At 42.1% G+C, this 25,506-nt stretch overlaps 1 protein-coding gene and 1 long non-coding RNA gene across 5 annotated transcripts in view; one reads left to right on the top strand and one right to left on the bottom strand.

Annotated features, from left to right (window-relative positions):
* Positions 1-5,725, top strand: part of TAFA1 (TAFA chemokine like family member 1) — a 292,708-nt gene extending 286,983 nt beyond the window's left edge. For all 4 annotated transcript variants that reach the window (XM_052679234.1, XM_052679235.1, XM_052679233.1 and 1 more), the window contains one exon: positions 1,818-5,725. In XM_052679234.1, coding sequence (XP_052535194.1) covers positions 1,818-1,835 — 18 coding nt within the window. In that variant the 3' untranslated portion in view covers positions 1,836-5,725. The remainder of the gene's footprint in view (positions 1-1,817) is intronic.
* Positions 5,723-11,910, bottom strand: LOC128078728 (uncharacterized). Its single transcript, XR_008205765.1, has 4 exons — positions 10,832-11,910; positions 9,466-9,558; positions 7,047-7,127; positions 5,723-6,711 (listed from the first exon to the last, which is right to left on the bottom strand). It is a non-coding gene; the product is annotated as an uncharacterized LOC128078728 (long non-coding RNA).
* Between the last annotated feature and the right edge of the window lie 13,596 nt (positions 11,911-25,506).

Consider the following 25,506-nt stretch of genomic DNA (forward strand, 5'->3'; position numbering starts at 1 on the left):
CTTCATACTTGGTTCTCAGGAGTGATTAATAAGTAATTAGTGTCAGAAGGTGGACAGCAAATCCAGTGAAGACTTTACCAGCATGGCCTCCGCCCCTTCTTTTTCATGTATTTATTCCTGGGCTCAGTCCTTTAGTACAGCTCACTAATTAAGTTGTTAAAGTCAAAGATATAGAGCTCACAACCTCTGTAAATTGATCTGTTTTCTATTGCTAGTTAGAGCAGGTGACAAACACTGGAAAGAAATCATTTTGTAATTCAATTTTTGGGCCAGTTTCAACCCTTTTTGAGTCCCTGTTCACTCCTATTTTTTTAAATTTATTTTTCTGAAGAATGTAAATTTCCAAGCTTTCTTTGAAAATGTGGTGGGTTACTTTTGGAATAGTACCAGGACCTGGTTGGAAATTACACCGTGACATTTCAGGAGAGCAATCAGGACAGGGAGGAGAGGAACACATGGTCTCAGCCCTGACGTTGGGAGATGGTGCACCAAGCAGACTATAAACACCACTGAGAACCAGACTTGTTGATAAACACAAAACCACAAATCCCAACCTCAGGCTGTCTACACCTGACCTTCAGGGCACCGCTTTGCAGGGTCCCTAAGGGCTCTCCTCTTAGGGCTTTGTGCCTTCCTGTGTGCACTGCCAAATGCTCTTCAGTAATCTGCACTAATAGCACCTGGCATTCACATAGCAGCCCTGAGTACTTCAGCAAGCTGTTTTTCTGCTGATCCCGTGGAGAATGGAAATTAAAGCCTTCAGCACTTGGGAACTGGCACAGCAGCTCCGCTTGGAGCAGCTCTCTAGCTTCACAGCCTGCACCCTCCATTGCAGCCCATTGGTTTATAGCACACGTTTTGCCATTGGAGAAATGTATTTTTACAGTGACCTGAACAGCACATTTCACAGCAGTTTTGGCTCATCTCATGCTGCAGCAAATGGCACCTGAAGTGCTGGTGGCCCCTTGGCACTCCTTGCTCCTTCACCAACCATGCACATCCTTTTAGCAGGACAGGGATGCATGCATCCCTAGGAAAGATAATCCCACTTGTCAGCAGCAAACCGGGAGAGCGGAGTAAGGCAACAGGAAAGGAAAAGAAATGGGAAATGAAACAAATTGGTTTTGTTTTGCTTTTTTCTTTTTTCCCTAATTTGTCCAACTAGATTAATACCAGATGTGTTTTAATAATGTCACACTGCATTTTTCTTTAAAGAAAAATAGAAGAAACCCCTCTATTTTTGCAATAACTGTCTATGTAATTAGAGGCCAATTCAAAGCAGTAGAGCACAAAATAGCAAATATCTCTTGCTATGAGACTTACCGTGGCATTTGATGGTTTCAGCTGGTGCTTAGCTGACAACTTTTATCCCTAATTTAATGCACAGTCCAGCTCATATTCAAGTCACCTGGCTTTTCCTTGATGATCTAGCAAAGCGTTGGACCCCCTTCTGCTATTCATCTAGATGTATCATGTGCAGTGTTTGTCATGGAGAGAGATGATTCCATGGACTGTGATGTTATATGCAGGTGGATTTATCTCACCTGAGGTGAGCAGATGAACTCAAGACTGAGTTATGGGTTCTCTCTCATACCCAGCCCCTGTAAGTGAGCTGGTGGACCCATCCACAAGTCCTTCCTTGCAGCAGCTAGGAGAAGGTAGACAGCTTTTGGACTCATGCCCAAAGCGACGCAAAACATAAAACTGAGATTTGAGCTCAGCCATACAATGAGCAGGGCAACACACCAAAAAGCCTAGCTCTTTTTCCCTCCCTTAACATTTTTAACATAACTGACTCTCACATTTTCACCCTGCAGATCCACCCAAGGACCTAACAGAGCCTGCATGGAGGCAGTGAACGCCCAGCTGATTTATGAGGACAAAGTATCGAAAGTTGAAAACCATCTCAGCATTTACAAGCCAAATGGATTTCTTATTTGCACTCTGACTGTTTACCAGATGACAACAGTGGCTTTACTGTGTGAAAGAGAGCATTCTGCGGAAATAATGCCCCTGGTTTTTGACAGCTGAAAAGAAAAACGAAGAAAAATGGTTCCTTTGCTAAAGTTTCTGAGATTACAAAGTACAAACAACAGTATAAGTTTGGATCTACAATTTACTTTATACCATTTAAAGTATATATATAGAAATATATATATATTAATATATGATATTTTGAAATAAAAGCCTCGCTCTTCAAGAAATTAAATAGTACCACACTTTGCTGCAGCTGCTGTAATTTTTTTTCTTTATTGTAATGGTCTGGAAGATCCCTACCTGTTTCAGAGAGAAACGTGGCAGTGAAGAGGCAAAGCAAACCTGCTGCAGTACAAGGACGTCTAAGAGTTACACGGATCCTACTGATATGGCATCCAGAGCTCCCCGTTCCCTTCGGCAGAATTTTGAGGGCATTTCATTGTTTCACTTTGTGTTCTGGAGGCTTTTCCCCTTGTGCAATACTAGCATGCTGGCTTTGCTTCATAAACATACTTGATACTCAATTGATATATAACAATGATAATTCTATCCTCTTCCAAGAAAATATTTTTAGAGCTGTTAGATATTCCGTGGAGAAGAAATGGACAACTGCTGAGTGAAGTACAGTATGTATTAAAAGTTTATTTGGCAGAGTTTGGTAGACTGTGAGCTCCCTTCTTATTAAAGATGTACCGTATGTACAATGTCTTCAGACTTTGTATAGCTCGTAGAGACTACAGTAAAGTCCCAATAACCAACTCCAAAGCTTTGCGTTGTTGGCTCAATTCTTTGAAACAACAACAAAGCTCCTTCTTTCTAAACTAACATGGAAGAGGGTTTTTGCATATGGTTTCTCCTCTTATGAGCCAATTTGCAGCTGGGCTGAGATGCCCTTCAGCAGGGACATGTCGGCAGAGCCATTTGCCTCTTAGCAGTGAACGGTCTGAGTTCACATTTCTAGCTCAGCTATTGCTGTTCACTGTTCAGCCTGGCCCTTGTGTTGCTGAGGAAAGATCAAATCTGAGGGTTCAAACGCTCAAGCCTAGATCACATCGCCAGGCACTTCTGTGAGCGGTTCAGTTAGTTTCAGGGGGTTATTCATGTGGAAGGCATCCTGCTGTCACGCATAAGTCTGCACAGCCCACCCTTCAGCACACCTGATGCTACCAAATCAAAGAAGAATTTAGAAGTGCAGAACTCATTTTATCCAGTCCAGGTTCATTTTTTTAATATTTCCAATTTCCTTTCACCCCGCTTACCTATCTCTCGCAGGACCCCTTTGGCCATGCTAATCACTTTTAATCCAATGCAAAGGAAGTGCTGCACTTTCCAACCCAGAGTTGGTCAGAATTCTCCCACTAACTTTCTTTCTCCTTCGGGGCAACCACTTCAGTCCCTGATGTTCCAAGAAGCAGAAATTTGTCACTGTAATTACACTGCACATTAAAGCAGCTACATGACATGTCACGCAAAACTCCATGAAGGCTTCCCATGCTGGTCTTGGCCTGATGCTCACAGCAGAAATAGAGACACTTCTTCTAAGTAGTTCTATTATTTCACTTTTAAAAACAGATCAGAATGAAAAGGTCCATGAGAAGATTTTTTCTTTTCCTTGAACAGAAACACTAAATAGGAGCCTCACAAGCAGACCCACGGGTGGCCCAGCTGGGCAGGCTGTGCTTGTCTGGACACAGACATCTGCCTAAACCACAGAAGATCCCTGTGCCTTAGGCTGAGCTAGAAGTGGTGTACCATGAACGTACGTCCCTAGTCCCATCCTCTTAGTTTGGCAGGCACCACTCCGTGCCTCATCGCCCACAGACAGAGGCATTCCCAAAATGAGCTCTTCACACCAACTCCAAGTTTAACTAGCAGAAATAAGAGGAAACTTTTCCCAAATAAATCCTTAGCACTCTCCATTACAAAAAAACAAGACCCTCTAGTGCGAGGAAACACTTGATGCACTAAAAGATAGATCTTGCTACAAACATCAGAGGAGATTAAAACATAGGAGGAGTCATCATTCCTTTACCAGCAGGATCAGAGACACGTGTAGTTAAACTGCCATTCAAAACCCCGTTGGCAGGCTATAGAAAACAGTAAAAATTGATCCTAAGTTTTCTTATTCCCAATCTAGCAATGATCTAAAACCTTACTTTGCACACAACAAACTAGCCCCCATGGCCTCTTGCCACATTCCAAGGTACCACCACTGAGCAGCATTTAACCCACAGCAGTGTATCTGATGCGGCTCAGAATGTGAGCAGACAGCAACGCTCACATCTGTGTCTATGAGATACCCCTGTTAAGTCTGGGAAATATTAGACTTGCTAAAATATAAGAAGGAAATGTTGTCGTTTTCCACAGCAAAGTTTCTTAAAGATGTTTATGAATCCTTTCTTTGCCAGTGGGCAGCCTCAAATATCACCACACCAAATTCCGTAAACATCTGCGTCTCTTTGAAGTTCCTGAAAAATCTGCTCATGAAGCGCAGCACTCAGAAATGGCTTTTAATTGTTTTAATTAAAATGTTTTAAAGGGGGAATTAGGCTCTTTGCAGAAATGACGGCTAATAAAACATGAAGTCAAATTAAGAGCTGGATGCAGCTAACAGTCATTGTTTAAGTGAACAAAAATAAAAATCTCCAACCAGCCTAAAGTCATGATGATCATGTATCTGAGTGATGTGAGCACCAATGCAGCGTATGGAGGGAAGATGTTAGAGCTGTCTTTTCACCTAGGCAACCCTGTGTGTTTCAGTGGTAGAATGAAAGGGTCCCCCACCCTTGTGCAGGAGACCCTGCATAGTGTCAAAGGTTATTTACTTCAATAGAAGAGAATGTTAAAGTTCCCTGTTTCGGGCAGAAGATGAAAGAGAGAGATAACGGGAAAAACAAAGTCAAATATTTGTAAATGTCTCAAAGACAAACTTAGTTATATCAGTCAAACTTAGTTATATCAGTGTTTCTTCTTCAGATAGGTGAAAGCAAGTTAAGTCTGAAGTGCACCAGCTGAAAAAATACTGAACAACAAAGTAGTTACTATCTGCCTATTGATTCAGAGAATCTGGATTACATGTTTCTGTCCAAAAGTCTCTAGTAATAAAGAGCTCAGTGTGATATGATTTGATATTGCCTTGAATGTGCTTCATGCTATATTTAAAGAAAAATGTTCCGTGGAGAAAGTCCAATGCTATGGCCAGTGACTTTGAAAAGGATGATGTGCACCAAAACCTGGCATTACACACAGAAAGACCTGTGAATAAACACTGAAGGTGACTGATGCAGTTTATGATGAGTGATGTTCCTATCAGACCTATTGATCCACCATTAACAGAGCGTGCAGATACTTGCAGTGGTGTATTGCTTGTATATTTTTCTTTTCTGAAATGATTTGTTATGTTTCGAGCTCTCCTCACTTGCCAGTTGTATGGCATTTCTCATGGTCACTTTGTCAGAGTAAAGCAGTGCTTTTCTGATTCACTGTATGGTCTAAATATAATTAGAGATGATAGAGAAGCTGTGGAGGAGATAAAGCTACCTTAGCTTGGAAAGCATATCCATCTCATCTGAAGGTGGCAGCCTTTGTCTCTTTTTAGTGGCAGGATGAATGCTGTGTCCTAATATGAGCTCCTTTTGTATCACTGCCTCACTCACTTCCCAGCACGTAGGGCTTAAAGCTTGCCTGAAAAGAAATGGGTCATGCTCCTTTGCTTGGTATTCTGCTTTTTTTTTTTTTTTTTTTTTTTTTTTTTGATCAGAGAAAGATAGAAATACATTCCACAAATGATCTTTCAGGTAGACAGAAAGGGAGAATGGGGCAGTTGGTTTAAGGCTGTCAACACTTTTTCTAGTTCACCAGTTTGAATTCAGATGATAGTCCTGACACATATTTATGGTTTCTTGCCTGAAATACACAGTCGAAACACTTAACTGCAGGTATTTATACTATATAAAACTCTGCCACTGAGGAAAAACAACTGAATCCTCTGCTCGGCTAGGGAACCAAGCCTCAGAAGACTTGAGACCTGCCCAAGTTACACCAATTTGTAGAGCCAGCAGAAGAATTGAGGACAGCACCACTGATGGTTCACCTAAGGGTCACATCAGTGTGACTGCACTGACAGCAGACCCCAGCTTTCAGATTGGGACACAGGGAGCAGAATCAGGATGCCTGCAGCCAAGCATGGACGACAGCATGCAAGCATCAACTGGGTAATGCTTGCTCACCTCTCTTCAAATGAGATTTGCAAACTACTGATGCATGGAAGACCACTGTTCGTCCTGGTCCAACATCTGCTACCACAGGGACAGTGACACAGTCCCATCCTGGTTTCTCCACGTCGCTCCTGAACGGAAGCTACTCTGATCAGACAACAATGAGAAAAGGCACAGAAACTGGTTTTGCTCAACACATTTGGGTTGTAAGTACCCAAGCATAGCCAGAAGTCCTGCTTTTGGAGGGTCACCATTCTTCAGAAATGCTCAGCTGATAGAATAACTTTCATGTAAGTGTTGACGTGGAGCAGAGAAAGCACACATTCCCTGACATGAGAAAGTGCCTGAAGCAGCCAACAGGAGACACTTGTATTCATTCATCAGGTGAACTTGTATTCATTCATCTGAAGAACATGAGCATCACTACTGCAGGAGGAAATACTACACAGAGTAACTAGGGAGCGGAAAAGACATCAGTAATTTTAAACAGCATTCACCTGTTGAACATTTGGAAGATCTGTAGAAAAAAAAAAAAACAAAAAAAACACATTGTTGCTTGACAAGTTCTCCTAATTCTGCAGTACAGAGGTCTTTCCCATATCTCATGCCTGGATATCACAGAGTGGCCAGGGTTGGAAGGGACCTCAAGGATTGTGAATCTCCAACCCCTGTGCTGCATGCAGGGTCACCAACCTCCCCACTTAATACCAGACCAGGCTGCCCAGGGCCCCAGCCAATATGAATTCATTCAACATTCATTGTCAGCTAACTTGCATTTTGCCACCATGCAGCAATGCCATCAAATTTGTATAACCAGAAACAGTGTACATGTCGAAGCATCGGGTTACTGACCTGCTTCCAGTTATTTCTCATCTGCTTTCTTTGTCAGATGGCTGTCCTTGATACTGTTAGAAACGAGAGTCAGAGGCCCACCTAGATGTGAAGTAAACTACTCATAACCTAAAATATTGCTGAGGGGGAATATGCAATTTCTTCCTCCCATCTGCCATTCCTCTTCATTTCCTATTTCATTTAATTTTCATTTCTTCTCATCCCCTCTTTTCACACCACCTAATTATTTTCATCCATCTCTATTAGTCCTTTATCACCACTACTACCCCACTAACTAACGAAAAGCAGCTGCACTGTCAAGACCCAATTCAGAGAGCTGTTCCACCAGCAGCAGTGATTTATGTGATCATCTTTCTTTTCCTTTTCCTTGTGTACTTTGGAAGACGAGAGCCTGACCTTGCTGCTGTTGCCGTGCCAGCAGCTCCAATATTTGCACTGCACACACCAGCAATCCTCAGCTCAAGGCCACAGGGTCCACCTCAGCTGTGTCCTTTTGTATACCAAGCAGCTGCTGCTGATTCTTTGTTTGCAGCAGAGGACTAAATTGCCAGCTCCTTCACCTGTCCCCTTTGTTGCATCACCTACAGTCTTTTACACCCTGACCAGCACCAAGAACTCAGCACAGTGATCACTATAGGACTGCTGTTTCTTTATGCCTCTGCAAAAGGAAAATTAATCACTACTGATTTGTTCGGACTGTTCTTGGACTTGATATCTAAAGTCGGGAAGAGCCTAAGCTGCTATCAAATGTTCTATTTGGGATCCAAGCACAGAGATGCTAGTTTTTGTCTGGGCTTTTTTCCCTGTCACTCTTTCAGTTCTTTTTTATTTCAGAAAGGCACTCCAGCCAGATTTGTAGAGGAAACAGATAAAGCCCCATTAATATCTCACCCACACCAATGTGAAACGGAGCAACAGTTCAGAAGTGTTCCAGGTTGAAACCAATTGTCCGTGTTCCTCTCCTTCAAATAATCTTTCCTAAAAGAATATTTGAGACAGTATTCGAACCTTCAAATAATTCTGCATCCTGGAGAACCTCAGTAACTACATTAATGCTGAATATCAGCTAAAAATCCTTAAGGACAAAATGGACTTGGCTCTTAGTGAATTCAAACCCATGGTCAAATCTTCCATTAGTTTTCTCCTGGAGCAGTAGCTGACGGGTCACCCTGAGACTCGTTAAAATCTTTGTAATGAATGTAAGCAGGAAAGGAGACCTCTCAGACATCTCTGCCTCTCTCAGCACTACCTCCAGACACCCTCCAGCCTTTCTTCAACTCTGCCAACAGAAAGTCCAACATTTACGACACCAAGTATTTGCTACCAAAGGACTGCACTGGATCTGCTGTAAGCAGGTTTGTTTCTCCATACAATTTGCTGATCTAAGTCTAGCCTGAATTCAATTGATGTATGTGTGATAATTGCACTTACAGCTTTGCCACGGAGTGCAAGAATCTAAATAAAGCTTCCCTCCAGAAGAAGGCATGCAACCTTGTTATAACTTCCTGTTTTTTTATCGGAGTGGGATGCATCTTCAAAGCTGCTCGAGAGGAAAAATCAGGTGGTGATGCTTTTCCTTAAGCAGCTTGGTGATTTTACTCCATTTATCTTGGCCACTAGACTCTCAAAGACATAAAAAACTAAGCAGCACCTGCTAGTGCAACAAAAAACAGTCTCACAGTCTGCACGTATGCCTTGAAGAGCTAGCTTTAATGATGCTTGATTCGTGTTGCTTCATTTTCTTCTGACCTTGACTCCTAAGAACGAGCAGGCTCAAAACAGCACCAAACAGCAACTACACAGGAAAAAAAAAAAAGGTGGATAAAAACAGTCACCTTAATTGGTACGCCCTTGCAACTCTTTCTTGTGAGCTAACACAAGAGAAGATTTAGAAAAGCAAGGCAGGGGTCAGGGGCAGAAAACTCCAGTACCTGAAGCCCTAAAAGTGTTACACATCTAGGCTGGCCTTTCCTGCCCAACCATGCAGAAATGTGATTATTACAAGAATTTCAGAATCCCTGTAAGCTTTTCTATTCCCTCAACAGCTGATTTCTGAGTATTTTTATAGAAATACCTCCTTTTCAGCCTATTTTTGCTCTGCTTTTGTTGTAGGTAGCAAAAAATTATATTCTGCTTACACAAAAGCCTATTCTTTTACTTGACATACAAAACAAGGCAGATGATAAGAGCCCACTGGTTTTATCCAGCAAAACTAATCTCATCACTTGCTGCACCATGAGCTTATAACAAGTATTCCACTCTACCCTCATAACTGAAAAACCTTTTTGTAGATCCCATCTTTTTCCTCTTTATGTCAGACAACTTTGATTTGTTTACAGCTCCAGCCTCTGCAGCCCTTTTCTAATTATTTTATTTGAGAAGATGGAATATAATTTCAAATTGGCAGGCCCCAATTTACCATTTTTCCTCTGTAGACCTTGTGTCTGTGTACCCCACAGTTTCCAGCTTGGAATGCTCTCCCAATAAGAATTTTGTTCCACGTTTGCCATCCCTGGGCAACACAGAATGAAACAGCCAACCCTGAACTTACAATCCAGACATTCACATATTTTACAAATTGAAATACATCTTAGATGGTTTAGTATTTACTGTTAGTATTTTTTCCTCTTGTCACTCACCTCAACTGAAGGCACAGCAAAACTTAACCAACTCAAATACACCTGTTTCCCTCAAAAAAGGATTTGACCCACAGTGTTTTCTTGTTTACAGTATTGCTTCGCAGCTCCACTCTTGAGTTAAAAGTGCTTTCCCCCTCCCCCCCCAATAATTATTTGTATTTTGACTGTTAAGACTGCCCGTTACGTATGATCTATGAGACATTTGAATTAGGGACAAACCTCAAGAGCTCTCAAATCTGCCACATCTTTTCTTAATAGCAGCACCTCAATATTGCCTCTAATGACATCCTACAAAAATACTTATATGTCTCCTACCCCATCACAACCCTTTCTCCATCACAGAATAAAGCTACACAGAAAAAAATGACAGATAACAAGATTTCTTATAGTGCTGTTCAAGATTTATGGGCAAAACAACAAAGAGCAGCCCAAAGCTTTAAAAAGAGCTTAGTACATCTTCATAATTGATTATTAGCCCCTATGATCCTTCCTTCCCACGCCAACCTGGACATTGTAATAACTCCACTATGAAGCACCTCCTATTGGTACATCATCCACAGCCTTGACACGAGCAAAGGAGACCCAAAAGCCCACTACACCTCACAAAGCACTCATAGCCCCAGTCCATGCATTGATGCCTTCAGTTTACATTTTTCTACTGCTACCCTTATGCTCCCAACAGAATTTGATTGGAATAGCTGTGGGAGGCTTGTTGTCCATATATTGCTGCGAGGCAGGAAAGCTATCCGTGCCTGAATAATTAAAGTACTCAACTCTACCAAAAGTCTATTGCTTGCTGTATTCCTCATTAACCCGCAGTAGCCCTATTTAAACTGATCTAATTAGTGTTTTACAATCAAAGGCAGTGGTTCAGGGTAGAAGAGCTGAAAAATATAGGTTCACAACAAGAAAAGCTACTGATCAGGATTTTATCACTCTGCAAGCCAAAACCAAAGTTTGCATTATGAGGATAGGTAGGAAGATATTGTCTATTATATAGGAAAATTATTCGTTCATTGCTGATTGACCCCATCCTTCTCAGTCCTTTCCTACAGACACCCAGAATCAGGATTTCTGAGCACATACAAGCCTAACATTAAGTTAAACGAAAATTGAAGAACTGACCTGAAAGCAAAGATTACCAACCTTAACTTTCAATTTATCGGAACCTTGCCACGATTGAAAAGCTGGCTGCTCTACTGAAATTCAGAAGGTTTTCACCTGCAGCTCTTGATTTTCTGTACTGCTCTACAACACACAGGCTGAACTGAGTGTAAAACCCACCTAAAATACCCTCCTTGCCTCAGCAGTAACGCTTCTCACCTGTTAGCAGCAAGATGCCAACGACACAGGTGAGACACTCAACATGATCCAACATCCAGCACTGATGGGAATGATACTGACTATTCAGTTTCAAGTTTGTGTAATATAGAGGTAAAAACATACTCACAAGAGGAACAAGTTGGTATCAAAACTAATGTCTGGACAGCTGAAGATCTACATCTCACAGATGATTTACGAATAAAGAGAGCATATACAATGGTTATGCTGATCACTTCTTTAGGATTTAGAGAAATGAGCAACTTTAGCTTTACAGGCTTCATGGTTGCTTGATCTCACTACAGTAAACAGCTCCATATTTTTCCTTTTCATGTTTTATCCTGAAGCAACAGAGCATTACATTAATTGACTTGTCTTATTAATTCAATAAGCTGCTTCCAAGATGAAATGCTTAGCTATGCTTGCTTGTTTTTGGCACTTTTTGGTTGTTGGAAGAAAAGCTTTAAGGCTAGAATTGCTCTGATGTTTTCCACAGTTCACTGAATAATTTTATGCACTACTGAAGATTTGCCACATTTGGAATTACTGCAAAGTGCTACTTTTTCATCATATTATAATTTAATTCACACTTTTAGTATGATAAGAAAACATTTAACAGTTTGCACATTATAGAATAGTATTTGTTCAGCAATATAGTTGTGGTTAAGAATTCATTATAGGTCACTCCTTTGTAGGACTTATAATTTGGACATAAGATGCATTTATAAGATTAAAGATGACATAGAAGCCACTCCATTCAAATGAATTATATGCAAGAAAATTCAGGGAGAAAAAATTGACCTTGCTGTAAATATATAGCAAAAACTATTTACTGAAAACTTGAATAAGATTATTGATAATTTTTATTTTATTTTTTTTTTTTTTTTTACTATTACAGTAACTTACTGGAGGGGAGGAGAATGTATTTTAAAGTGTAATAAACTTACATCCCTATGAAGATTTCCTATATTTCTTAAGGGCAGATACTTATGTAACTATGTGGATTTCTTACATTTCAACTTCTCTAGGAAATATAAGCTTCGGATTGCCTTTCAACTGGTAAAAAGCTGATTTTCTTTGTCTGTGAATTGGGTGAAAAGTTATTTGTTTACTGAGCTTGTTCTATTTCAAGAAGGTTGTCCAAGGGTTGTCAGTGCTTTAAGAACTGCACTTCTCTGCTCCAAGGCTGATGCCTGGCCCAGGCTGGGTTGCTTCAGGGAGCAAGGGCGAGACACAAATGGACTGAAAATCAAAAAGCTACAAGAAAGGAGTCTGTCCCTGGGTAATCAGGTCAGTTCTTAGGGCTCCTGATTAGTATGTCTACAAAAACTGTCTTTCCCACCTTCTTTCCTCTGCAGCAAGCCATGAGTCTGGCAGCTTTATGCTCAGAGGAAATGCTGGGGGTCCTGATATGGGTTGGAGCAATGGGCGCAAAACTTTCTCTCACCATAGAGACAGCTACAATCACTGCTGCAGTAAAACCAATCTGGTGATCTCCGGGCTTTTTTGAGTGAAAATGCCAACTTATCTTTAAATGAAGGTTATTGATCAGGTTGCTGGCCTTGAGAAAAGAAATCAAAACATAATTTATAGTTCAGAGTGACCCATAAGCTTTTAGCACTACGATTAATACCCACAGTTATGGTAATGCAGCTGGACACTCTGCAATAGATCTTTTCCTGCAACGTTTTACTCTTACAGCCACCGCATCTAACTCTTCATTATGTCTCCCCATACTCTTTACATTTTAAAATTATCGTAGTGAGCAAAGCTCAGTGCACTGTTTAAGAGAGGAAGGAACATCTGGTAAACGGAGACTGCTGGGACTCCGCGGACAGATAAAGCTGTAGCACTTTTCCCCTGTATATGGAAATGCACTGTAAATTAAAGCTATGAATCCTACGAAAAGGCACAGGTCAAAAAGGAGGTGCGGAAGGGACATCACCGTGCCAAGGTCAAAATCAGGGTGGCGTAGCATAAAGTCACAGCAATGGCATGCACTTGGTCAGGATGGATCGTGGTTGATGTCCTCTAAAACCTGACAAAACGTCTGCATACAAAAATATTCTGTTCCTCCTCACACCTTTTTAGTTTAAAATTAATAAAAAAAAAAAGTGAGATAATACTGAAATCTCAATACGGGGCTGCCTGAGATGGAGCTGCTGCCTGCCTGGCACCTTATTTTTTTTTTAGACAAGGAACAAGTTGTGCAGTAGGCCATCTGCCATGAGACACAAATGTCTTGTAACAGCAATGAGCCGAGAGCCACGAACCACTCAGCCCGAGGGGAAGATGTTTCAGCAGGGTAAGCAGCGAGGAAGGCCTCGCAGGGATGAGGTGATGCTCTCTCTCAGCTCCGGCTGTCTCTACAAACCGGGCTGCTCCCTGCAGCCTGCTCAGGCTGAGGTTCCCTGCTGCCTCACCTCTGCTACCAAAACCCTGAAAATACCTTTTATTCTGCATTCATCTGTACCTCAGGAACCCTGACATACCTTACAAGCACAGCCCAAATGTCAAATGGGATTAATAGGAACCAGTAGGACAATAGAAACTGTTTATGCTGAAACAGAACTAATAACAAAAGACAAGCAACATTCAGCACAATCTAGGGTTAGCTCAGGTCACAGCAGCTATGTAGTGTCATTTTAAAACCCTGAAGGGGAAATTTAACAAAATCTCTTTCAGAAAAATCCCTGCTCTTGCTATTGGTCTCAAGAACAGGCAGCAGAAAGGTGGTACCTTTGTCCTGTCAGAGAACAAATGGCACTAAGAATATGAGAAAAGTGAGTGCTAATTGTTTATAAGGTGATGAGTAATATTCCCAGCTGGATACAAAGGAAGAGAGGGAAAGGAGATAAACAATCCTTTGGATTTCTCCTTTCAAGAAATTGTTTAAACAAAGACAGGAATGAGAGGAGTGGCAGGAGTGAATCTGCAGATGGTTCTGATGTCAGGGAGCATTCATCTTAAAGCCAATAAAAATGTGACAACGTGCTGTTTCCCAAGGCTTTTAAATTCATCTTGGTGACTGTTGAGAGATAAGATAATAATGTAGCAGAGCATCCTTTTTAGTGCAGCACTATGGGGTATGGCACATGGGGCTGATGGGCTCTGGGGAAGGCATAAGACAATAAGAAATGCCCACCTCATCACCCACTGTGCAAATTTCCCTTGAAAATCAGCCTTCCATCGGTCACGGAGTACCCCAGCCCTAATGCTGAAGGAAATGGTGAGCAGCTCCTAATTGGCAGTATCTCCCACTGATTTGGTAACCCATGGCCACATCCCCCTCAGCCTTCTTCCCTCCAAATGCAGTGGCCCTATCCCAGGCCCTCAAATTAGTACTGTGTCTGACCTGTTTTAAGTCACAGCCCCAAAGCCCACCTGATGACACTTCTCACGTTTGCAGCCACGTATTTCTCAGCCTCTGCCCCAGCTCACAAGACCTTTTACCACTCTGGAGAAGACACTGTACATTCCCAACATACAGGTCTGTGACTTCATTCAACAAAGCAGGGCTAAGAGCAGCTGAGAAGAAATGAAGGCAACGACATCCCATATCTGAGCAAAACACACCTTGTGGTTCAGGATAGCCTGACTTTAGTTTTGTACAAGCAGAGGGCTGCAAAGGACAGTGCAGAATCACTCTGACAGTTCCCTTATATGAGATTATCTGATGTAGTTGATATTAATCGATGCCCAAGGGCAGAGTGACTGGTATTAACCCAGAAAACCTCTCAGTGCCATGAAAAATAAGTCCATCCTTGTGTACTCCTAGGAGAAGGAAATAAAGCTGGAAACAAAGTGTTTAAAAACCTGCATTTGTCAGACTGATCCTGCTTAATTAAACAGGAAATTGCAGGGCAACTAAATCAATCTTTACAAAGAAAAGCTGTTTGTCTGTTTACTGAAGAGGAATTTGTGGTGATTTATCTTAAAGAACATAATTGCCTAATGATTAATACTGACCAGAGACAGTCAAAGAGAGGAAATGCAAAGCAGGAGTGATGTCTTGGTGCATATTTGAAGCACGGCAGAGCTACATGCCACTGCCACAGTTAGAGACTCCATGCACTAGCCAGAAACAAGTCTTGTTTACCTAAAAACAAACAGGAATTAATACTTGAGGGATACTTGGCCTCCCGATAAATCTATCATGTTGCTTAAAAGGACAGCCTGTTCTTTACGAAACAAGATCATGGTCTTTTTTGCAGATATTCATCTCAAGATACACTCAAAAATACAGATCAGTGTGGCAGGCTAGACAAATGAGCATGTCAGGGTTATTTTTTCATTATTTTTATTTATTTATGTGTGAAGTTCTTCAGCCTGACAAAAGCAGTAGGAGTAGACACTGGAATTATTTGATTATCCAGAGAACAGCTAGTTCCTGGGCAGCTTCTCAAACAGCTGCTTTCTTTTACTACTAATACAGCACAGCTTTCCATTTTAGAGATCCTTAGCACCTCATGAGGTGTCATTATAACTTGCAGTGCTACAGAACCACACAGGGTGCTGACTTGATACCAGGAAGCCTTGAATGTTCCCTGTGTATTTCCAGGAAAAACATGTACATTTCTCAGGAGCAGTGAAATGAACCTGAAGCTCCCTTTCTCCCTAGGCTGAAAAGTTAGACTCTGTGTTGCTTATTCCCTTTTCATGACCCCATTGATTTTCTTTCTTAAGTCCCCAGCAGGAGGCTGAGCACCCAAGTGAGCATCACAGCGGAGCAATGCAGTGTATATCTGCAGCATATATCTGCAATCTCCCCCTGGGGCTTGTGCCCAAACCCTGCCCTGACTTCTAGATCCCTGCAGTGGAGGCAGGAACTGAACGCAGCCTAGCTCCATCCCACTGCAAAACTTCAAGCACTAAATACTCCTTTCCCTTCGAAAGCATGTCCATTCATGGCTTTACAGGAGATAAATCAGATTTGCTGCTCACTGCTGATGGTTAGCAGGGCTTAGAAATGTGGATTTCTCACCCAGACAATAACAGCATGAATGCAGAGCATTGGTAGGATGGCCAGGCATCCCCCCCACTTCTAGGATTTCATTCACCCATTTATCAAAGCAATATCCTCGAATTTAAATAGGCAGTATAAGTTGAATTTTGAGTGAAGAAGACTCAAAGAGAGGGCAAAGATGGGCAGGCGGGGTTATCATGGAGCTTTCCTCTCCACCTGAGGCGGGGGCATGGTGGGTTTCACTGGCTCAGAGGAGCAGCCCAGCATGCAGCTGTGCTTCCTGAAAGCCGCTGGGAATAAGGCTTTGCTCACCTGCCTGCACGTAATGCAGACTGAAAGCACACAACTGCTCTGCTGTAGGACTGACTGAACGACCCGGGGTTTGATGAATTGTGATTCAATTCAACAGCTTCTGACAAGGTCAGAGGCAGCATCCTCTGCAGCCACAGAGAGGAATGCCATTGCTGTCCCTCTCCCCGCACCAAGTGGATTAGCAGATGGAGACAACTCCTATTATGCACTTTTAACTGGCAAGGGTGAGGCTAAGACTGTAACTTCTTAACCTGCAGTTTTTTGATTACTTATGATAGATACAGAAAACACAGGCTGAGGTCTTGTGAAAAAAAGGAAGAAACCTGTCACTAAAACTGCATATTTTAAGCAAATGAGGAATGCTTATTACTACTCTCAGTTGACTTGCACTGAGCTGAAATTTTGAAAGACTCCTTCTGAAGGAGGTGTCCTAAGCTCAGCCAACATGGGAGCACTGCACTGGTACTACAGGCGTTTTGCTATTTTTCTGCTGTAGCTGAAATAAAGCAATACAGTGCTTGTTTTCCAGCTCAGTCATGTTTCATCCACACCTCCAGCATGAAAGTTCTGATCCTGAGAGTTAATGCTCCTTCCTTGGGAAAGCACTTTGCCAGCATTTCAGCCCCTTACATTAAAACAAGCATTATACTTCCAGCAACGTGTTCTTACCCTATTCTCTCTAAATGACTCAAGGAAAAATCTCCTCTTGGTTTGTTGCAGAAAAAAATCTGTCTGGTTTTACCCCGTAACTCCTCTGTGCACTAGTGACCTAAAACCTTGCTTCTTAAAAGGCAGATTCACAGTCTAGAGCATCTTTCTCCATAATTTAGGAGTGGTCATAAAGCACAGTGCAAGCATATCTGTTCCTTTCCGTAGATCATTTACTGATTATTTATAGGCAGCACCGTAACTACTTGTTTAATGAGTGTTTTCATTACTATGCCCCCGTACGAAATCACTCTGCTAGTCTAATATCCACAGATTGCAGTGTGAATTCCCTATTAAGCCCTAACCTTTGTAATTACTCGATCCTAAATATTCTCATTTCTTCCTCTGTAGGTTCCAGAAATATCTGGCACATGAGGATCCCACAGCCACCCTCATCGATCCCCTGCCACCACTTAATTGAATTATAACACCATAAATAATCTGGAGGGTATCTCAGAGGTACCCCATAAAATTTTCAGGGATGTTGCCTGGCAGATGACCTATTTGAAGAGATGCAGACAGGTTTCTTGGGATTTTCTTCAAACTCATTATTTCAGTATTTCCTAATGCATCTTTACTGCAAAAGCATTAACAATTAAAAAAAAAGTACTGAACTATTTAATTTATGAACAGCTAGTCCCAAACCAAATTCCTGAGGAGGAGAGATATTGATCAGATAAACTTCAGGAACTGAAAGCTCTAAGACAGCAAAGCCTTTTCAGATGTGGATCTGAATTTTGCAGCTGAAGACCATCTCCTGACAGTGAATGGATTAAGGAGATTGTTCAGGGAGCCAAATGAAGAAGGCACTTATTGCCAAGTACCTTCTGGCATCCACAGACATAATCTCCTGAAAAAAGATTTTCACCACAAAGAAATGCTTCACATATGCATTCAGAAACACAATTGCTTATCTGAATTAAAAATTCCGGGGCATTAAGGCTAATCTATTGGCAGCACTGGACCTGCACTTCAGATAGATGGAGTGCTTGTGCTGTATTGTACTCCTGCATCCACTCAGCAGAAGGCATTCAGAGAACTGCTCTTCTCTTTGCTCGCCCAGCTGCGGAGTTCCTGCCTGCCCTGCTTGGGGGACAATAGAGAGGCTGGATCAGACTGAGTGCCAGCCGAATGCCGAGTGCTATCGTATTAAGCAGAGCTCTGCAAGGCACATGCAGTCTCATGAGAGGTGAGAGCTGAGCCTCGTCCTCACCCACCTTCAATTAATGGCACTGTGAGTGCCAGCACCACACCAAAGCCCAGTGCAGGTGGTGGCAGCAGGTCCCCAGGAACCAGCTAACACTAAGAAAACAAATGCAAAGAAACCCAAAACAACCCTCTGAGCCCAAATTTCTGATTAAATACCACTAAAGATGCTCACGTAAACCGTTGCGCACCAAGGCATGAGGGAGGTGTGCAGAGCACCAGGAGACCCCAGTTGGAGTGTGACTGAGGGTACTCTGCCCTCAGCAAGGAGAAGGGAAGAAGAGTTCCCACAGAAATGACTATGACAGGACAAGGCAACCAGACACAGGATGGCTTAGAAGAGGACAGAGCCTGCAGTGACAATGCCCATCACTCATCCCGATCCCCAACTCATGACTTCCTGCTTGTCTCTAAATTTCTGCTAAGTCTCCACTGGGAGACCCAAAGTATTCATCCACCATAAGACCGTAGAATCATTTGTTTTGGAAGGGATCTTTAATGGTCATCTAGTGCAACTCCCTTGCAGCAAACCAGGACAGCTACAGTTACCTCATGTTGCCCAGAGCCTAGTCCAGCCTGACCTTGGTTGTCTCCAGGGTCAGAGAATCCACCTCTTCTCTGGGCAGCCTGTTCCACTATGCTTGGAGCTCCCATCCAGCCATCAGAAGCCAAACCCAGGGCCAGAGCTACATGCCTCAGAGCCATGTGCAGATGCAGCTCAGCATTTTCAGTTCCAAAGATTTTTCTGTTGCAATATAGGACAGAGTGAACGGTGATTTAAGCTTGTTAGCTGATCCCAGGCTGCTTTATCTACTCCAACGTTGCAATTTCAGGTTTCTAGTTAACCTCTATACCATGGCAGGGTTTATAGCAGACAAAATCTTCCTTTCCAAAGCTTCAGCAACTCCTGGCACGCGACAGGGGCTCATTATAGGACTGACCTGCACAGAGAGAAGACGTCTCCAAGTACAAATTCCACCTATTCAATTATCCCCCATCCTACACCAAGCCATGCTGCAGGAGGAAGGTGCAGGGGGATGCGTGGTGCTTTGGGTACCTCACTGTCTTTGAAGACATCTGAATGTGCTCAGCACCTCCTCAGGGTAGTGAAATCCCATTGCTGCCTCTGTGCTCTTCATCACCAAATTCCCAATACCAACTGGGTCAACACCATCTGTCTCAGAAAGGAGAACATAAACTAGGTTACAAGTGGGAAAAAAAAACAGTCACCCTATTAAAGAAAGTAAGTAAACATCCTCCACCGAGTGATTGATGCGTTAGAAAGTCACACAGCCTAATGAAGAGCACTATGAGCTGCTGGCATTATTATATTTGCTGTGACCTTAAAAAAGAATAGCTCCAGTGGTCTCCAGAGTACAGCAGTGTATGTTCTTGGATTTCTAATACTAGTGGGAGCGCAAAATCCAGCACTGATTAAAATCATAGAAGCTATTGCTTCTACACCGAGGAAGGGGTGAGAATGGATTGTATTACAGGCATTTTGACAGAAAAAATATTTGCTTTCTCAGTGGGAGATATAATGTGTCAGTCATCTAGTCAAATAGCAGACAGGCTCACTTCCACTCTAATGTAGTTTCAGCAAAGCCTGGTTTTACTCTATTCCATGTTGCACGGTGCATGAGCCCAAGCCCTGTGCAAACGTGCCCAAGAAGCTCCTTTGCAATCCTCCTGGTGCCACTGGAATTGGCTGCCCAGGTGAGAGGCATGGGAGCAGAAATGTGCCATGGAGAGCACAGCTGCAGTGAGCAGCTCGTGAGCTGTGCACAAGGTTGCCATGCTGCAGCTGCATCACCTGCAGAGTTGTGGACCAGTAAGGGCTGCAGAGGACACTCTGTGTGTGTTTTTCACTTCCACTCAGTTACCCTCTCCACTCTGTCCCAAGGGGTAGAAATAAGATTGAAAAGAACCTCCCATAACACCAACTCTCAGTCTACACCAGTCCAACTACCTGACATATGTCTCAGAAATACCAGCAGAGGTTTGTTGTGACTGAGCACACCATAAACACTGGCAACAAAGCCATCACATCAGGTAACTTCCCTGGTCTAAGAACGTTCAGCAACAGGATTGTAACGAAAACAAACCAGCTTCAGGGAAAGCAGTGAATTCCAATTGCATTTTCATTTCTGTACAGAGGCTGATGGCGAGTTTTGTTCCATCTAACACAGCATTCAACAATATGTGACTAATTGCACCAGAAAACAAAGCAACGTGAATACATTTCCAACTTCATTGGCTTCCATTTGGAACTTTATTAAACAAAAAATGGAAATAAAAATGAAGTCTGTCTCTTTGAGATTGAAGTAGAAGATTTAAACACATACTTTCAGACTTCATGCCACTCTTTCATATTTAATCTTCCTTTTTCAGGTGCAGTTGTGAGCCTTCAAGTGAACAGAATGCCTTATGCTTAAGACATTCATTTATTTTGGAAATTATATGGGAAGATTTCAAAGAAGAGAAAGTTAAGTTCCACCTGCTTTGAGAGCGCATGAGAAGAGGAATACAATGTTTTAATTAAATGTATTCATAGAACAGAGTCTGGCAGAGCATATTTCTCCTGTTGTTGGGAAAACAATGGCATTCTCCTCTCTTTTGTTATACTACCTATGGAAATGAATAATTTCCTTTATCCGTTGTTTTAATAAAATATCTATATTTTTATCAGTGTGAAACGTCAGATCGAACCACGTAGCTATTTGCTTTGGAATAATCATAATATTACCCACAGCTGTATTCAAAGCACAAAAGAACATAACAGTGTTAACTATAATTGGATTGTTTTTCCAGAGAGTTGGAGCGATTCATTGCAGTAGCAGAAGTCTTCACAAAGAGCTGCTTTGCTGAAAACCTCAAATACCTCTACAAGAAATGGACTTGGAGAATTCACTTGCCTTTCTGCCTGGGTTTTAATTATTGTCTTTTTTTTTTCCTTGGTAATGCACAGATTCTAATTATCATGTTTTAATGATATGATAGATGATTTAATAGTCAAACGTGGTCTCAGAGTACTGCATTAGCTTATCCCACTCTGCTCTGAACCTCTTGGATCTGCAGCACATAGCACAATGACTCTTGAATACCACCATTACCTTCTATGTGGCCAACGTGCATTTCCTGGAGAGAAAATTTCCTTTCCATGCCATGTTCAGCATCATTCCCAACACTGTTCCAGAATTCAGACAGGTGTTTCACTCCCACCCTCCAAACAGATGGCACAACTCTCTTCCTCAAATAGCTATCTGTTAGCACAACACTACAGGGTTAAAAGCATTGAATCCGACATTTCAAGGCTGTATCTTCCTGCCTCAAAACAGGCAGGCTATCACAAGAAATCATATCACTGATTTTATCAGTTATTTCTAAGCAAGCAGGTATCATGGCTTAAATCACTTCTACTTCAGAAGGTCTCCACAGTGTTTGTTGTCTTTTTTCACACCTGGGGTCTGTGTCCTAATAGATGTTTCATGGATGACTCATCTGGCATCTGAAGCAGAGACTGAAGCCTTTATTGACCTGTTTGGTAGGAAGTCAGCACTGATCATCATTGTATCTGACAAGTTTTAAGAAATCCCAGATAAATGGATGTTGATAAACTACTTGCTGTTATACATCTGGCACTTTTGGGTGTACAGGATTTATAGCAGCTGCTTCACCTCCAGTTTCTTGGAAATTAAAAGAAACTTAGGAAATCTTAAAGTACAAGATAACTTCAACAGTAATTTAAAGGACACTGCACAGTTCAATGGCCATTTTGCTATGGATGTGATACCTTTTTTGGGAATGGTATTGACTTCCAGTCATAAAGACCTTTTCATTTCCTAGGATGTATGCTAAGTTCTAGTTAACTAAACTGCTCTACTAATCAATATAGTTCTGTACAGGTGACCTGGAGAGCATGAAATAAACACTGGTTTACTCCTTTCCACATCTTCACAGATGTTTAGTTGAATCAAACAGTTTTTAGTATTAACCTTGGTCTCAAAATTAATTTTTTTTCAGTTCTACTGGGTTCCTATGTGTTTTCACTCTCTGTGAACACCAAAAGGATCAAGTTCACATTTCAATGTTTGCAGGAAGGGAATTTTAAGCACCAGCCAGTGAGCAATAGGATTCCCCATCCAGCTAAGAAGAATGGAGCAGTTCCTAGATGTAACTGTGCCTAATTAATTTTGGACACTCATCAACACATGGTACAGCCTTGGCCTCCAGCAATATAACAGTAGCCCTGTAAGGTCTGTGGGGAAAAGTCCCTACCAGGCTGTTAGGAATCACTATCACACACCAACTATTAAGAGACCTTTCAATCTCACTTCAATAAATTGATAACAAGCATATTTATGAATGCCCCTTTTGGAAGAATTCCTCAGTAGTCTCTACTGGCTTATTTTCATGTGTCTTCCCAGAAATGACCTCTCCTAGTGCAGAGGAACCTGACATGACAAACATGTGGAATAGCACTGATCAGAACAGTGCCAATTTATTGAATTATATGGCTGATTTTTATCCATAAACCTGAATTGTTCTTGGAAGTCTTCCATTTACAATGGACATGGCCCAAATTATCTTACCTTGCAAGACTTCTATCCAAATTTCTGTGGCTTTGGCTGTAGGAACATATTTGTTTCAGAGAGAGCCAAGCAGGAACCATAGCAAGGCTACTGCTGGCAGCAATTGAGATTTTGTGTATCGGCACTGGGGCTTCACAGACAGCAGCACTGGCTGTGGAAATCACATTATTAGCTCCAACTAAACAGAGCTTAAGCCATTACAAAGTCAGTGGGAGGTTCTAATTGACCTTTGTGGGCTTTGGATCAAGTCCCAGGAAGAATATGACTGAACTGGGCAGCGTTATTGCAACATGCTGTTCCTAGAAGACTGCTTTGCCCATGAGAATGCTGAGGTTAGTGGACAGCTTTCTAACAGAGAGCTTGGGCTACTAAGGGAGGTTGGTTGCTTTTGAGGGTAATGTCATGTTGGCTGCTACAGATGAGTGCTGGATAAGGAGCAGCCTAGTTTAGTACAGTGTTCCTTTCCCTGCAATATACTCATCCCTAGATGTTACCAAGCACATTTGTTCACAGTCATTTCCTTTCCCTTAAAGTCTGAAGGTAGAACTTCAGGAGAATGGAGACCTGGGGTTGTTTGTGGGCTCCTTGCTGCCCTCCCTGCCAAAGCAGAGCGTGATGACACATATTATGAACAAAAACTGCCACCCAAACCTTGAGACAGCTATTTCTTTTGGAGAAGAGGAATAAATATACTGAATACATAAACGTGGAACCTTGGCTTCCTTTTTCCAGACATGTTATTAAACTGGTAAAAATTGTTTTGGGAGCATCAGAATCTCTCACTCCTAATACTACACAGAAATGGGAAGGAAGGCAGGGTCCAAAGCATGCCATTAAATGTCTGTCATGATTACTCGTTGTTCGATGGGAGCTGCAGCTATGCTAATACAGTGTGCTCGCTACAAAGAACCCTGTAATTGGGACAAAGCAGTTGCAAAGCTTCCCACAGCTGGCAGGAACTGTGACTGTTCTCTTTGGTTTTAATCATGGCTTTTAAAGCAGATCAGTAACAGCAACAATTAGCCTTTTAGATGGGTCTCAGAAATTACCATTTTTAAAATATGGTGACTCTGCAGGCACAAAACCAAAAGCTCTGAGCTCTGCATAAAACAAGCAGCCAAACACTCTGGGCTTGTTTGTCACCAGCATGGTTTCTCCTTTGTTTCTGCTGAATTGTAATTTTGAAAAGCAGACAGGAACTTGCACAGTCAAAAGGAATTATCCTTACTCACTTCCCTTTCCTCTCAAAACCTATCCTTCGAAACAGCTTCAGCTCTGAAGAACTAACTGCCTGGCATTCCAGCTGTGTAAGGAAGCACAACCACAAGGTTATACAGAATAGCTTGCTGGTTCTACATCAGCAGAATGACTTTGAACCTCCTCTCATTGGACAAGTCTGAAAGACAGCCATTTGGGATACAGGAACAGTGGGAAAGGAATCAGAGGGGAATATTCAGCCCAGCAGAGGACCCCTGGGAGAAGACAAAAAGCAGTGCAACAGTAATAAACTCAAAATCCTCACCAGAGCAGATGTCACCATCAGACTGCAGTTGAGAGAGTCTTCTGCAGCATCTCCATGCCTTGCAGTGAGGTCTCAGCCTGGCTCCCAGAGCTGGATGGAGCTTGATCTGCTCAGATCTGCCTCTGCTTGGCCATTCGGAAATTTTTGCCTGTGCAGCAAGGTTATTCAGTGACTGAACAGCTTTTATGCAGCCTCTCTTTAATCCATGTAAGTCCTGGTGTACAAATACCTATTTTAAAACTCTCTTGCTCCTCTGTGTGGCATTACCTATGCTTCATTCCTTCTAGGAGAGTTTGCCAGCACAGCAACACAAAGGAGCTTTTTCAAGTACAGATCTGGCCTTTGTGCCTCAGGGCTTAATTCTCTGAAGCTAGGACTTTGTACCACTCTGGCTTACAGTCTTTAAAGTACAAGTGTAAGTGCACTTCGATGTATCTACATGTCAGGTGGTAACAGGACATTTCTTGCCTACCTCAAAGAGTGGGTAGGAACCAACACCTCCACCAGGCTTTGATTTCTCTCAAGAAAGCACTTACATTGACACTCATTTCTCAGTCTGATTGAAGCCTGCTGCAAATCCCACATGTGAGCTTCAGGATATGGTGTCCCTGCCAGGCTGCCGTCCAAAATCTTGAGTTCCCAAACTTATTTTCCTGTCCCAGCTCAGGAAGCAGAGAGCTGGGATTCCTGGTTGGGACTGAAGGCCACCACTCTTCACAAATAGTTCATTAGTTCAGCTGGCATTGCACTTATACACCATTAGCAGCAGTAACGTGATTGGCACGGATGTTTAAATAACATACCTGCACATAGAAGTAACATCAAAGCATGGCAGCACTGGTTTACAAAACACCACTGGCATTAGAACTGTAGGCATTGGATCCCAAGGAGACATTTAGAGTGGTTTCCTCAGATACCTGTGCTACTATTACACCTGGGTGCCCTTTTTGTAATCCTGTTCCTGCTGACAACCAGCACAGACAATAACTTAATTTTAAATCTCTCATTAGAGGATTTAGAAATAAAATTCAGCAATGGAATATTTCTAGTGATGGAGAGTAGAACATTATCTACTACATAATGTCTTCCTTCCAAAAAAAAACAATAAAAAGACTATATACACTGGATCACTTTTTCCACCAAATGCAACTAGAAAATGGTGACATGATAGAGTCCATATAAACAAGAAGTGCTG

The sequence above is a fragment of the Tympanuchus pallidicinctus genome, unplaced genomic scaffold (assembly GCF_026119805.1).
Source record: "Tympanuchus pallidicinctus isolate F22 unplaced genomic scaffold, pur_lepc_1.0 scaffold17, whole genome shotgun sequence".
In the NCBI taxonomy this organism is placed as follows: domain Eukaryota; kingdom Metazoa; phylum Chordata; class Aves; order Galliformes; family Phasianidae; genus Tympanuchus; species Tympanuchus pallidicinctus.